Source organism: Chinchilla lanigera, unplaced genomic scaffold, assembly GCF_000276665.1.
Source record: "Chinchilla lanigera isolate Chin_1 unplaced genomic scaffold, ChiLan1.0 scaffold00093, whole genome shotgun sequence".
In the NCBI taxonomy this organism is placed as follows: domain Eukaryota; kingdom Metazoa; phylum Chordata; class Mammalia; order Rodentia; family Chinchillidae; genus Chinchilla; species Chinchilla lanigera.
The window spans coordinates 3,558,969-3,573,127 of NW_004955494.1; the positions used below are offsets into that span (position 1 = coordinate 3,558,969).

Genomic DNA, 14,159 nt, shown 5'->3' on the forward strand with positions numbered 1-14,159 from the left:
CTAGGGATGTAGTTCAATGCAAAGGCCCTGGCTTCAATCCCCAGTACTACCCCACTCCACCCCAACCCACCCCAAAAAAAGACTGGCCCACTGGCTCAAACAATAAAATCTAATAAAACTCCACAGAATAAATGAACTCAGCCTGGAGCAGAGAAGACTGGGGCTGGGGCTGGGGCTGCCTACCTACTGCGTCCAACGCCTGCAAGGCAGCTGCCACTAGGCCAAGAGAGAGACACGGCATCATAAAAAAAGAAGACAACCTTGAGAATCTAGTCTAGAAAATAACTTGCATAGGGTGCAAAGAGACCAGAAGTACGCAGTTTCTGTACAGCCACGGACACCTCAGGTTTGCAGCAGAGCAGTGCAGAGCCTGCTTCTTCCTGTCTGCTATTCTGAGCTCACAGGCTGCAGATGCCTCAGCACTGTGCAAGGCAGGCAGCCGGGGAGCCCCCGACGGGCCATCGAGGACCCGGGCTCGGGGACACGGCTCCAGGAGGTGGCTGACATGTAAGCCCGTGAAGGGGCAGGGAGATTCCCCCCACCCCGAGTGAGGAGAGTCAGAGACTACCAGGGAGATGCCTCACCTGCTTCCAAAGCCAGGGACTGCAGAGCGCCACACAGGAGGACTGCAGAACTGCTCTAAGCCAGTGGCTTCTAAATGGGAGTTACTTTGTAGTGATCCCGTCCCTGACCAATTAGGTTCTAGGCTGGGAAATAGCCAATTTGTTCTTAAAGTTCAGAAGAGTGTTCAGAAGGTTTCCAGCCCAGAGGTAGCTGTGGAAAGTGGCAGAAGATTTTTTGATCCTATTGTAACAGTAAGAAAAATTATAAAAGTCATACTTCTCAAAATCCATCAGAGAAATACGGATACAAAGAAGCCCTTCCTAAGCAAGAAAAGATTTAGGCACTTTTGCTTTGGGGGCTGCTGAGTGGAAACTTGGTGACAGCGAACAGAAAGCTTTAAATGGAAATGACCCAGCCAGGCGTGGTGGCACACATCTGTAATCCCAGCACTCGGGAGGCTGAGGCAGGAGGATCGATGAGAATTCAAGGCCAGCCGGGCTACAAAGTAAATTCAAGGCCAGTGTGAATGGCATAGTGAAACCTTGTCTCGAAAGACAAAAAGAAAAACTAAATAAATAAATGGAAATGACCCTTCAGCTGGCCCGAGGATGGATCCTCATCACCCATATGCTGCTCTGCACAGGACTTCCAAGAGGCAGGATATCTTCATCTTTTGCTGCTGTAGTAAAACACCTGAGGCTGGGCAATTTGTACAGAGGTGTATGTGGGTCATGGTTCTGGGGATTTAAGAACTCGGCAGCGGCATCTCAGGGCTCCCACGGGCACCTCCAAGTGGAGAGTGCCATGACACCGTGGGCAAGAGGGTCAGCAATGCCAAGTGTCCACTGTGCAGGCAAAGTGCCACAACACAGCCGCTGCCTCCCAGGGGACAGGAGCGCCACCGGGCACGAGCAGAAGAGGATAAGGCCACACAGGCCCAGGCCACGAGAGGCCCTGTTTCAAGTGTGAGAGGTGCTGGTAATGAGGGCTGTGAAGGTCCTCAGGAGCCTGGAGGAAGCTAAGGGCAGAAGTTGTGTGTGACTGAGTCAGGAGATTAGGGAAACGCAAAGCTGGCTGGAGAAGAGGGAATGACCCGTAAGTTACAAAAGGCATGTGCAGAACAGCTCCCAAAGCCCTGCACAGGGACTGCCCCTGAGAACTGGACCAGGTTCTCAGTAGACTGGCCCGACGCCCAAGGGAGCCCTGGGATCCCCAATACAGAAGTTCTCTCGGGTTCTCTTGGAGTTCCTTGGACTGCATAAAAGACATACCCGGGGCAGGAAGGCTTTGCCATGATTACCTTCTACAATAGCCCGTGCTGTGTGTCCCAGATGCAGGGTGTACTGTTATCTCTGCTCTCTCACACCCTCTTTTTTAATTTACTTGGTCCAAGCTCGCTCCAATTTCTCTCCCACTCTTTATTTTCACTTTCTTAAATTAACTTTGCTGCTGCTTTTTGCTCATCTTGGTCAATTCTTTGTTCGGGACAAGAAGAACCTAGAATCCATCTCCAAAAGGAGAGTCGAGAAACCCAGAGCCAGGTGGCGTTTGGTTGGCGAGCCACTTTTTAGAAACGAACTGCCAGGTAACATGACTGTCTTGCACAAGAAAACGTGCAAGGAAGGTCAGAATGCTCTTCCTCCCCTCTCCCTCCTCACAGCTGGCCAGCTGGGCAGGACACGTGTGCCGCACAAGTAAGCTCCCAAGGGCCCTGTTGGGGGGACTGAGTTCAGATCCCGGCATCTGCAGCTCCAGCTTTGTGCTGGGAAGCAAACTCCGGACCGTTGTGTCTTTTCCTCCCCTTAGAATGAACCTAGGGGTTGGGAGCAGCAAAACACTGGTTGACCACTAGGGCGGCGCCAAACCACGCCAACAAGTCCTCAGGAAGCGCACCTCCCCTTGCATGGGGCTGGGAGGAGGCCTGGGCGACACTCCTGGCCCCAGGGACCCTCTTCTGGGTCTGTCCTCAGTGCTGCCCCCCTCTGGCAGCTGCGGGTACAGCAAGGGCCTTAAGCCTCAAGCAGCAAGCTTCGGGTACTTAATAAGAAATAAGGGGCAAGGGACCTGAGTTCCCTGTCCTCCCGAAGGGTCCCCTGTCCCCCACCACCTCCAGACAGAAAGAGGGCAGAGCGCCGACTTCTGTCCTCTTCACTGCCCGTTGCCCAAGGTGCTGTGCCCGCGGCCGTTTCTGCTGGAAAACAGCGCCGAAGATCTTAGCCCCACTTCTGTGGTACTGGGGACTGAACCCAGGGCCTTCGCATGGAGCTACATCTTCAGCCATTTTATTTGATTTTATTACTTTATTTTGCAGTACTGGGGACTGAACCTGGGGTCTCTGTACTGAGCAACATCCCTAGCCTATTTTTTAATTTTTTGAGACAGGCTCTTGCTAAGTTGCCTGGCTAGGTGCAAACTTGGAGCCCTCTTGCCTCAGCTTCCCAGAGAGCCAGGATTATAGGTGTGAACCACCAATGCCGTCTAAACCCCACTCTTGAGGTAGGACCCCATTGTGATGTGGGCTTGGACATGACACGACAGCACTGACCACTTCCTCCACCTGGGCCCCTGGCCGTGCTCCCCAACACATGCTGGGGGTGGGGGGCCCCCAAATTCTCTTAACATTTTATTGTGCACTGGCTTTCCAGAAGGAGACAGATAAGAAGCCACAGACAAACCCCACTCGATGAGCTCTCTGGAAAGCATGCAGAAGAGTCAACCGAGCCAAGCTGGCAGTGTTATCTGACAGCTTGGGCTCAGTAAACGACCTGGCTCCCCCCTGCACTCGTTCCTGAAAATGAGCCAGTGCCCAATGCATGCAGGGTTTCCTCACCGCCTGGCCCACCAGGAGGGGCTGCCTCAGAGGCCCAGGCTCTACTGCCACACACTGAGGGGCCGCAAGGGGGGCTCTCAGGGCCTCTCCAGACCAACCAGAGGGATAGGAAGAGGCGGCAGACCTTGTAAGCTCTTCCCCAGGCCCCCATGTCACCCCATCCTCCCCAAGGCAGAATAAGCCAACTTCCACAGTGTTCTAGAATGTTCTAGTGCTTTCTGTAGGGTCACCCATGATTGACATGGTGTCTGGCACACAGCAGCTGGGGGGAAACATTTACCATGTTGCATTACACAGTAACGCCGGAGCCAGAAAGGCACCTGCCCCTCAGGCAGTAACTTCACAGCCTGTGCAGATCAACTAAGGCCCCGGGCTACCACACGTGGTCTTTTGTTTTTCCACCCTTGGCCCCTGCACATCACCGCCTGAGAAGCCAAAGCAAGCGCATGTCTGTGGAGACCCCGCCAGCTGTGACCCCGGAACAGACTGCAGCAGCTTCTCTGACGCCAGTCATCTCTTTATTCCGTTAGTGACCGATACAACAGCACCACGGACACAGCGGGGGGCCCTGGCCGGGGACCCCAGGAAGGCAAAGAGGGTGGGCACGGGGCCTCCAGGCCTTGGGCGGGGCTGGCCGAGGTGAGGGACACCTGCCAGCCTGCCGCCCCCGCACTCTGGAGAGGGGCGGGCCTGCGGAGCCCACGACTGGTGACAGTGGGACACCCGGCAGCTACCAGCCTTCCCCACGGCACCAGGGCCGCAGCGAGCAGGGAAGGTTCCAGGCGGGGCTGGGGAAGGGCCAGGGGCGGCTGAGGGACACTTCTGGGAAGGGCCTGTGCGTGTGTGCTTGTGTGTGTGTGCGTGTGTGTGTGTGTGTGTGTGTGTGTGTGTGTGTGTGCCTGCGTGACGGGAAAAGGTGACCACACTACTAGCATATGGGATTCAAATGCTGAGCCGCAGGACCTGCCTGGGGACAGAGGGAGCAGGAACCAGGGACCCAGGAGCTCTGGAGCCTGAGAGGGGACAGGACAGGGACAGGTCCTCCCCAGCTCTTCCCCCCGCAGAGGGCAGGCGGCTGTGCTGCAGGCTGGGCTCGGAGCAGAACCTCTGCCCACCTCTGGCCTGTCCCTGTCACGTGTAGGCCATCTTGCTGCACACCCAGGGCCGGGTCATCAGACACTCCGTCGACACCAGCCGGGTGGGCTCCACGAAGACACACTCGCCTGGGCCCGAGATGGCGAATCTGTGACCGGGAGAGAAGAGACCAGGAGCTCGGGACTGGCCCGTTCAGCCATCACGGTTCCCCAAGAGGCCCTGCGTCCTGTGCCAGCACCACGGCACCTCCCAGGACAGCCAGCCCGGGGCAGCTTCCGGCACAGCCTGCCCGTCTCCTCCCGTGCCCCAGTCTCCTCCCAACACCCCCGGCTCTCCCCGCCTCAGGGCAGCCTCATGTGCCAGGCTCGGGGACCAACCTGCGCATGCCCTCCCTCCCCCCGCAGCACCGGCTGCTCTGCAGACCATGCCTCGTAGCCCTGTGGGGCGCTGTGTCTGTCCCCACAGTCCCCAGGCAGCCAGCCTTAGAACGGGCTCTGTCACTCTCACCCCGGCTCCCAACAGCGCTGGGGGCGGGTACATGTGAGACTCAGCGGTGACACACAGGCTCGGGGCACACCGGACAACCCCAGTACACTGGACGGCAGGGGCTGCGTCCCCCCTGAAACCACACATGGGCCGGGTATGTTGTGAAGGTGCCTAGTCTGTTCACCCTGACCTCAGACCCCTGGCGGCAGGGATCCCACAAGCAGGGCGTTTGAAGGACCCCAGAGCTTCAGCCTTGGGAACACTCCCGTGTCATCACCATGGGGCTGGCACCCCTGGCCCGATCCTCTGAGATTCTGTTCCCCTACAGGATCCTACCGGGTGTCCTTAGCATCAACGGCCAGCACAGCCCTACACCACCATCACCCTCACTGTCACAGCCACACACCTGCCCCCAGCCCCTCCCTGCTGCCACCCTGGCCCCCAGATGACAGCACCACTGCCTCCCCGTCTCCATGGGAAAGTGGGTGCCCGGAGAACGTGTCTGGCCAACGTCCTCGGATCCCCTTTCCTCCACAGTGACCATACTTAGGCGGCACATGGCGGCCCAAACTGCGGGCTCCATTTCCCCCCTCCCGCGGGCCAGGTGTGATCACGTGACCCTGCTTTGGCCAGTTGGGCAAGGCCGTCTAGGACACACCCTTCCTTTATCTTCCCGCCCTTCCGGCCAAGGGGATGTGGAGGAGCCACCCTGAGTGAGTGCTGCACACATGGAGTTGGCATAGGCAGAGCCTGGGCTTTTCCCCCGAGCTCTGAGGGCCGCGTGAGGCCGAGCTATCAAGCCAGGCTGCACGCGTGAGCAGAGAGCACGAAAGCCATTTTCCTGGGTGGCCCCCGGCCACAGCCCCCAGCTAGCATCTCTAGCGGCATAAAACGGAGCGTTTCTCTCCACAGCCGGCTCCCAGGGTCAGGCCTTCTTTACAGGACGAAGCCTCAGCTCACGTGTCTGGGTCAAACGGGTCCCCATTGACCCAGTGGAATTCATCCCCAACTCTGCGCAGGCCAATCCAGGGCTCCCTCCTTGTGAACTTGAACATAAATTCCTGCAAAAGCAAAGAGGAAAGAAAGCATCCGTGTCAAAGGCAGTCGGGACAGTGCTCATGACGCAACCAAGCCCGGATTGGAAGAGTCACTGCCAGGGCGCACAGAATGGGAGGGTGATGTGGCCTGAGACCGGAAGAGAGGAGCCGGGGACGGAACCCTCTGAGCTCCCCACAGCCACCCCCAAGAGCCTGCAAGGCCTGGCTGTGGTATACACACCCACTGGCCGGGAGGCCTGCACAGCCAGGCCCTCGAGCTCAGCAGCTCTGGCCCGTCCTGAGCAGCAGGAGACTTGGGGACTCCCATGGGGTGGGTTATGCGGGACAAATCTCAGGACTCAGATTGGCTGTCCTACCTGTGTCCTCCTGGCCCTTTCTCTGCAGAAGGGACAGAGAAACACTGTGTACCAGAGACGGACAGAAGCTGGCTTTAGACTCTGCTGTTCTGGATTCCTGCCACGCTGTGGCTCAAACCCACACTGACCAAGCTTCGTTCATTCTGTTTCTTTCACATTTCTATTGACAAAACTGGCCAGGCTATTAAATGAGAGCGTGTCCTGAGTTGGAACAATAGAAAACGCTGATTTTTTTTTTTTTTGAAGTTTACAAGTTTGTTTGTTTGTTTGTTTTTTGAGACAGGGTCTCACTATGTAGTGCAGGCTGGCCTGGAGCTCACTATAGAGCCCAGGCTGGTCTCGAACTCATGGCAGTCCTCCAGCCTCAACCCTGGAGTGCTGAGATCACAGACATGCGCCACCTCGCCTGGCCGTAATTGGTAGCTCTTACACTTTATAATGCTGAGTGGGCTGCAGTCAGCAGCCCTGAGCATGGAGGGGGACCTGCCCAGACCCCTGGGCCGTCTGCACACCTATGGCTAGGCAGTGGGGGGATAGCTCCCAGACACGTGTCACAGGGAACGTGGTGTGCCCGGCCTGTGGCTCTCCCTGAGCCCAGGGGCCCTGGGGTCACCCTCACCAGCTCCTTCTGGCTCTGGATCACGGCCAGCGCAGCCTCGTGGGTGTGGCAGTACTGTCTGCCCGTGTTCCAGTCTCTCGGTTCCTCAGAAAAGAAGTAGCACTTCCTTCCGTAGAGCAGCCAGTCCTCCGGGCAGGGCGCCTCACACTTGATACAGCCCTTGGAGGCTGCGGGGAGGAGATGGGGCTCAACATCCGCCACCACAGCTGGCCGCCGCCTGGCCCCCAAGGGTCCCGCCCTGCTTCCCGCGCCTCCCTCCACCTGCCCCAAAGAGATGCTGCGGAGCTCACAGAGCCCGCACGTAAAGGATCAGGGACTAAATGTGTGACGAAAGGGAACTGGGAGGCTGGCGGGTGTGTCGCCGCCAGGGGGTGGGACAGCAGGTGAGCCTCGGGGTTCCTCTCTGCTCTCTCCCAGCTCCCAGGCATGGAACCCCAGAAACTCAGACTGGGCAGGAACTGCTGGAAAGTTCTTGCTAATACTGAGTCCCAGCCCGCCCTCTTGTGAGCCAGGCCCACCTCCTGTGACCAGAGCAGACCCGTTCTGGCCTCTGCCTCTCCGGGAAGGGGACGCCAGCTTCCCTCCTTGCCACTCCAACGCCATCTCCTCCACCACTCCTTGCAAGGGACGCTGCCGTCGGGACAACCGCAGAGCCATGTGCGGGGGCTCCGCCAGCGGCGCTGTGAGCACAGCACCGCCTTCCCACCTGCAGACTGCCGCGAACAGGCTCGCCCTGGGGCTCCTCGCAGGAGACAGGACCTGCTTCCGAGCCCGGGTCCCAGGGCCCTGGACAGGCGTCGCTCATCCTTGAAGTCTGCTTCTACTTAACCTTCCACATCTACCTCATTCACTTTGCTCAGCGCTTCCATTTTTAATGGTGAATTTTAATCTTGATTTTCCCCCATTTGTCACATGGAATTGTCTGTGGATTGCTTTGCTGCAAATTCGATAAGCACATTGTTTGTCTGTTTGTTTTCATACAAGTGATTGATTAAAATGCAGAGTGAAGTAGAGCCAAGAACACACCCTTGGTACTCAAAGGCCTGTAGAGTCCTCCCCAGGGACCTACAGCCATGTGGACAGCGATTAATTAGGGGCAGGCCCCGGGCAGACCGGTCAGTGAGAGGCAGGCCCCTGGGAGGACAGACCCGGATGAGAGTCTCCCAAGAGACGTGGTGGCGCCTCGCCAGAATCACGGAGGGCTCTGTCTACACCGTGCCGACACCCAGCCTAGCCAGAGAGTGAAAGAAAAACGAGGTCCAGCTGGGCCCAGTGGCCATGATACCCAGTTCTAAACACTCCTGAACCCAGGGCTTATCGTACAAGTCAGAGAGGAGGCCATGGCGGGCCTGATTGCCAGTGGTCTTCTCCCCATTCTGAGAAGTCTACCCTTGGTCTCAGTGCTTCTCGAAGAGTAAAGACAGAGGCCCTGAAACCCCTTTGCAAACCCTGCAGAACCACCACACTCGTTGACCGGAGTCCCCCAAGAGTAGCCGAGTTCCCTGTTCATACAGCCGCACCTGTCCTGTTCTCTTTCATTCCCACAACTTATCAAAGAAGCCTAGACTCTTCCCTCTGTTAAAAAAAGTGAAAAATCTTCCGCTTCTTCCAGTTTCCTTTCTTTTCTGCTAACTGCCATAAATGTAAATATTAACAAAAATTTTGTCTTTTTCCCTCTGATCTGTTGGTGGAGTTCATTTGCCTGTCCCCAGGGTTATTCGCACGCACACACTCTCCACCCCATCTCTGGGAAATTCCTAATGTGAATTCCTCACAGTTCACCGCATGTGTCTCCTGCTCTGGGAAGGTGCAAGCAGCATCCCCTCTACCACTGCACTTATCCCTGGACAGAGGGGATACTCTCACCCTCACCTTTTTTAATTGCTAGCAGTTGGCCCAAGGTCTAACATACAGCGGGGCTCAATAAATGTTCGTTCAATTAATGTGATTTTTTTTTTCAGTACAGGGGATTGAACCCAGGGCCTTCATAGTAAGCTATATCCACAGCCCTTTCCTTTATTTTATTTTTCATCGTGAGACAGCGTCTTGATAAGTTGGCAAGTTGCCAAGTGGCCCACGCTGGGCTTGAACTTGCAATTCTCCTGCCTCAGCCTCCTAGAGTATAATGTGATATTTAAAGTCCCTTGCCCTCAAACCATCTCCTGCAAGAATCACCACCTACTTGACCTACATCAGATTTGTCTTGAGTTGTCACATCATTTAGGAAATAATACCTGGGTACCCTCTCCACCCACACTGCTTCCAAAAGGATACCCTGTGTATGAATGGATTCTTTGGGGCTAAAATCTCACCAACAAGTAACACTGTGTCTCAGACCTGCTGTGTCCCCCTGAGCTCCAGGGACACCAGGAACTTCTCTGTACCTCATGAGCTGAGCCTCCAACAGGTCACACGAACCTGGGACCCAGAATTACACACTCACCCAAGATGCTCATCACCACCAAGATGGCAAACAGCAGGACTGCAATCGCTCCCAGCAGGAGCCGCGTGGTGGTATCTGCAGAGAGGAGAGAGGTGTGTGTCCAGCTGCCCACATGCATGTCAAGCACGCATGTCAGAACCTGACCCTTTCCTGGTCTTCATATTATGCCATCACGTGACACATCAGTTTGTTTATCCATGCACCTGTGGATAGCCCTTGGATTGCGCCCACCTTTGGCTTCTGTGAATAATGCACGCAGAATTTGTCTGCTGCCACTGTCAGGGGCCAGGCCACCTCAGGAGGGACTGCCCTGGGAGGCCCCCTGGGCCATGCCCTGACTGTAGGGGTGGCCACTGGAGGTCGGGCTGCCCTCTGGAGCAGGGGGCCCAGGGCTCGGAACCCTCCTACCAGCTGGTCCGGCAGGAATGAAGGGGCCCAGGGCATACTCTGCCTTCTCCCTCTGGCTGGACCGCTTTCTCCAAGGAGGATCCCTGTGAAATCATGACTATAGAGCAAAAAGTAGATGGCCCATTCTGGACACTGGTGCTGGTCTCTTGGTCCTTCTTTTCAGCACTGGCCTTCCTTCCAGCCATCACCCCTCAGTAAGGGGAGTCACTGATGAGGAGGTAATCCACTATTTTTCACAACCCTTGGGCTGTAACTACTTGTTGGATCTTACCTGCATATCTTTGTTTTCCTGAGAAGCCACTTTGAGGATGCCAACATGTATTGCAGCAGCCATTGATGATTTCCTACCAAGCTGTCCATAACTGTGTAATGTTTGTATTGTTCCTATGCTATTTTGTAAACGGATATATGTTTGTTACTGTATGTTTTCAACAACAACCATTGGGAATAGTCAATGATTATTTGATTGATCACTCATGTATAGCTCTATTTGTTTTCCCTAGAGACCACTTTGGAGAATCCAAGCTATAGTATAACAACCATTGATAATTTCCTGCCATTTTTGTCTGTAACTCACTATTATTTGTCTATTTGTTTTCCTGAGAAACTATCTTCAAGATACCAATAGGTAAAATAACAACCACTGATAATGTCCTACCACTTTGTCTGTAATTCGGTGAACCCCCCTACTGCTATGTTGTCCTTCTTTTACTCTTTAAAATAAAAATAATAATGATAATAATAATGCACACAGATTTCTCTGAGTCTTTGCTTTCCTAGCTACATGCCTCAGTGTGGTGACTAGTGCATTTCACATTTCCACACGTCCTCACCAAACTTGCTGATTTCTTTTTCCTTTCCTTTCCTTTTATTTTCTGCCGTCTTAACCTCTGTTATGTAATGTCTTGGCCATTAAGAATTCCACATAAGAATTTTGGGAGGGAACTAGCATTCAACCCAAAACAACCTGCTTAAAGAAGTGGCCCCTGGAACTCTCTCTGACCTGCCTCAATCTGGCTGGTTGTTTCCTAAACCTCACTGTCACCTTGGGGTCTCTACACCAATAGGCTGAGGATTTCCCTCTCCCTCTGCTGTGCTGACTTTCCTGCTGCTTCTCCCCCTTTCTTCCTCTGTCTCGGTTCATTCCTTCGTCATGCAGGAGTACATCTTCCAACAACCATCGCAGAAAAGGTACGCTGTGCACCACCCCAAGGAGCAGCTCTTCCCCTTGTCCCCACGGTGACCATGCCCCTGGAGTTGTAAGCTCAGAGGCCTGACTGTACCGAATGGAAGGAACTCCTCAGAATTTCGGAGGTATTAATTCCCTCCTAGCCCCGGTGTTGCTCTTGAAAAGGCAGCACAGTTCCATCTCAGTAATTATTCCTCCTATGCAATAGCCCATAATAGATGGAGTTGAAAGGTGCGGTTTATTTGGGTTTCTAAATGTGTATCATTTAGACTAATATTAGAAGGAACAACTGAAAAACTCTGGCTTGTAAACCCAGACAAAGCTCCCATCATCCTTGTGCCGGTGGCCCCAAAAGGCCCGTGGCTGATGTCCCTCCATCGTCAGGGGCAGAGCCTGGCCAGCGTCATCCTGACTAGGAGAAACCATCAGATGTGCAGCTTGGTAATTCGTAAATCCGTAAGAGGATTTGCTAAATGCACCTCTGTGGTTTTGATCAGGAAGTTGTGGGTTTCTGCCTAATCCAGAAACTTTCAACATTAAAAATTCAGAATTGGTGAGAACTGAAAAATCTATATAGTCTGAGGAACAGAGAATCACTGTGTCCCTTCTGCGTTGTCCTGGCCACTGTATCCCACGCCCACCCCCAGCGCCAGAAATATCCAAATCTCCATCACCTCGGTGTCCCCAGAAGCCAGCTGGCGCTCTGGGTCACCTTGGCCGCCTCTGGCTTGAGCCCGGGTGAAGGAAACAGTCAGTCCACAGGAGAGACCCAGCCATGGGAACTTTCGTCCACCTTTCTGCTTCTAAGGCCACCACCCATCCAGGGAAGTCTCCAAGCCCTGGCCCCCGCCTCGGCTCAGCTCTCGGCTACAGCAGTCCCCAACCTGGGAGGAGGCAGCACGGTCTACACCAGAGGTGCAGCTGTCTGAGGGGGTGGGGGAGAGAGCCGAGTGCACAGTGGAGCGCAATCCGATTCCCTCCAGTGAGCCTGGCGAGCAGAAGTCCTTGGTCACACAGGAAAGGGTAAGAGCGCTCACGTCAGAGGGCCGGGGCGAACCCCGCGGGGCGGTTCATGTGTTAGCACCCAAGCTGTGTCCTTCGGAGCGACACAGAACCTCGGGCCATGTCCTCCCCTACAAAACAGATGGCGCTCACCAACCCCACTTGAGGTGAGCATTAAAGAGGACGAAACTCACAGAGCAGGTGCCTGATAGCTTCCGTGCCCCTGGAGGCTCAGCCGGGCCAAGTCGAGAAGTGTCTAAGCCCAGTGTGGTGGCACATGTCTGTGACCCCAGCACTTTGGAGGCTGAGGCAGGAGGATCGCTGTGAGTTCCAGGCCGGCCTGAACTACACAGCAAGACCCTGTTTCCAAAAAAAGGTATCCCCTGTCTCTCAAGATAGGTGCTTGGCCAAGCAGAGGTTTCAAGGCCCGTATGGCCCTGGATCCCACACCCACTGGGTCATCACATGGATCCCAGCTTGGGGAGGGGAGTGGACTCGAGGTCAGTTTCAATTGATGGCGAGTCACCCACGTTCCCTGGCTCCACACCCGGGAGCTGGGACAAAGGTCACCATGACAGAGTGCGCACATGGCCCTTGGTCTGTATGACCCCCCAGAGGTAGAACTCTGACCACACAGAGGAGGAAACTGAGGCTCAGGCGAGTGTGGAAAGTGGCCAGGCACATGGGGGCAGGGTCTGGATCAGGTTCCCCAGACACTTTGCACCCAGCGGCTGGCACAGCCCCGGGCTGGGACCTGTTAGGCCAGGAGCGTGCCCAGAGCCTAGCACAGAGCCCGGGTGATGCAGAAAGAGTGAGGGAAGGTAGGGACCCAGGGTAACAGGGCCAACGTGAGAGGACCACCCTAGACCCGGGCTCCCCTCCTCGGACACCAGGGAGGGCCCAGGAGACTCCCGGGACCAGCACAGGGCAAGTCCCCACCGGGATGCGGACTCCGTGTCCCAAGACCCCTGTACAGACGTCAAGGCCCAGAGGGTGATCACTGAGAACAACAGGCTCTCAAGGGTGGGGGTGCTCCGGGGGACACCAGTGGCTGGAGTCACAGCCAGGCAGGGAGCCACGCCAGGACAGGTGAGACTAGGCTGGAGCACAGGTAGATGCCACGCATGGGGGGACAGGACGGGTGCCCAGAGAGTGTCTCTGGTCGTTCTCCCACTCCGGGCTCCCCTCCAGCCTACAGCCAGGCTCAGCAGCCACGGTCAGCGGGGCCAAGGGCAGGGTGGCAGGTGGAAGCCTGGGCACAGATGCGGCCCAAGGCCCCTCCTGACCGCTGCCCGACTTCTGCAGTGCCTGGACCGCGGTCCCACCCTCTGGACCCTCAGCCGCTAATCCTTGCTGTGGCCTGCAGGGTCCTTCAGGCTCCTCCTCCCCACCACACCCCACCCTGAGACAGGGGCAAGGTTCCCCACCCAGGCTGCCAGCCACAGCCACCTACAGCCTCCTCTGTCTTTCCACACCCCCGAGCAGTCACCTCCTCCAGGAGGCCCTCCAGGAAGACACCCCTTCCTACTTAATGCTTCCAGGTCATCCTCTGCCCTTGGACTCGGGGTCCCAAGAGTACCCCAAAGAGAGTGGAGGGCGGTGAGCCCTCTCGTCCCCTCCAGCGTCTCTCCAGCCAACACGAGTTTCCTGGACAAACTTGAAATGCATTCCCACCGTGGCTGCTGCCCGCTGGCCGGCCGGCCGCTCCCTGAGGCAGTCGGAGGGGCAGGGGGAACGGATCGTGCAAGAAGAAGCCCCCGGGCTCCCGCCCGCGCCCCGGCACCAGCAGCCCCTGCTCGGCCCGCAAAGGGCACGGACGCCACGGGCGCTGCGCTCCCGCCCGCCGCACGTGCACGAGCCTTCCCGCCGGGGCCAGGCGCAGCGCGAAGCGGCTCCCAAGGTCACCGGCGGAGTTCGCAGCCGAGGTGGCGCGGGCTCCCGCGCTGGCACCCGCGCTGGCACCCCAGGGCCTTGGGTGAGAGGATGCCCGGGCGCGCCCCAAGGTGACCAGGCGGGCCGGCCGCGCTTACCCTCCAGGGCCGCCTTCCAGCTGGTGCTGCCCTCGTAGCCCGAGCCCGATCGCCGTAGCAGCCCCTCCGGGCCGCGGGC

At 56.5% G+C, this 14,159-nt stretch overlaps 1 protein-coding gene across 1 annotated transcript in view; it reads right to left on the reverse strand.

Annotated features, from left to right (window-relative positions):
* Window positions 1–3,893: 3,893 nt before the first annotated feature.
* LOC102008637 (C-type lectin domain family 2 member L) overlaps window positions 3,894–14,159 on the reverse strand; it is a gene marked incomplete in the record, with an annotated part of 10,691 nt that continues 425 nt past the window's right edge. The window contains 5 exon segments of the mRNA XM_013504909.1: window positions 3,894–4,637; window positions 5,936–6,036; window positions 7,009–7,175; window positions 9,452–9,526; window positions 14,081–14,159. Of these exon segments, the coding sequence (XP_013360363.1) occupies window positions 4,526–4,637; window positions 5,936–6,036; window positions 7,009–7,175; window positions 9,452–9,526; window positions 14,081–14,159 (534 nt within the window).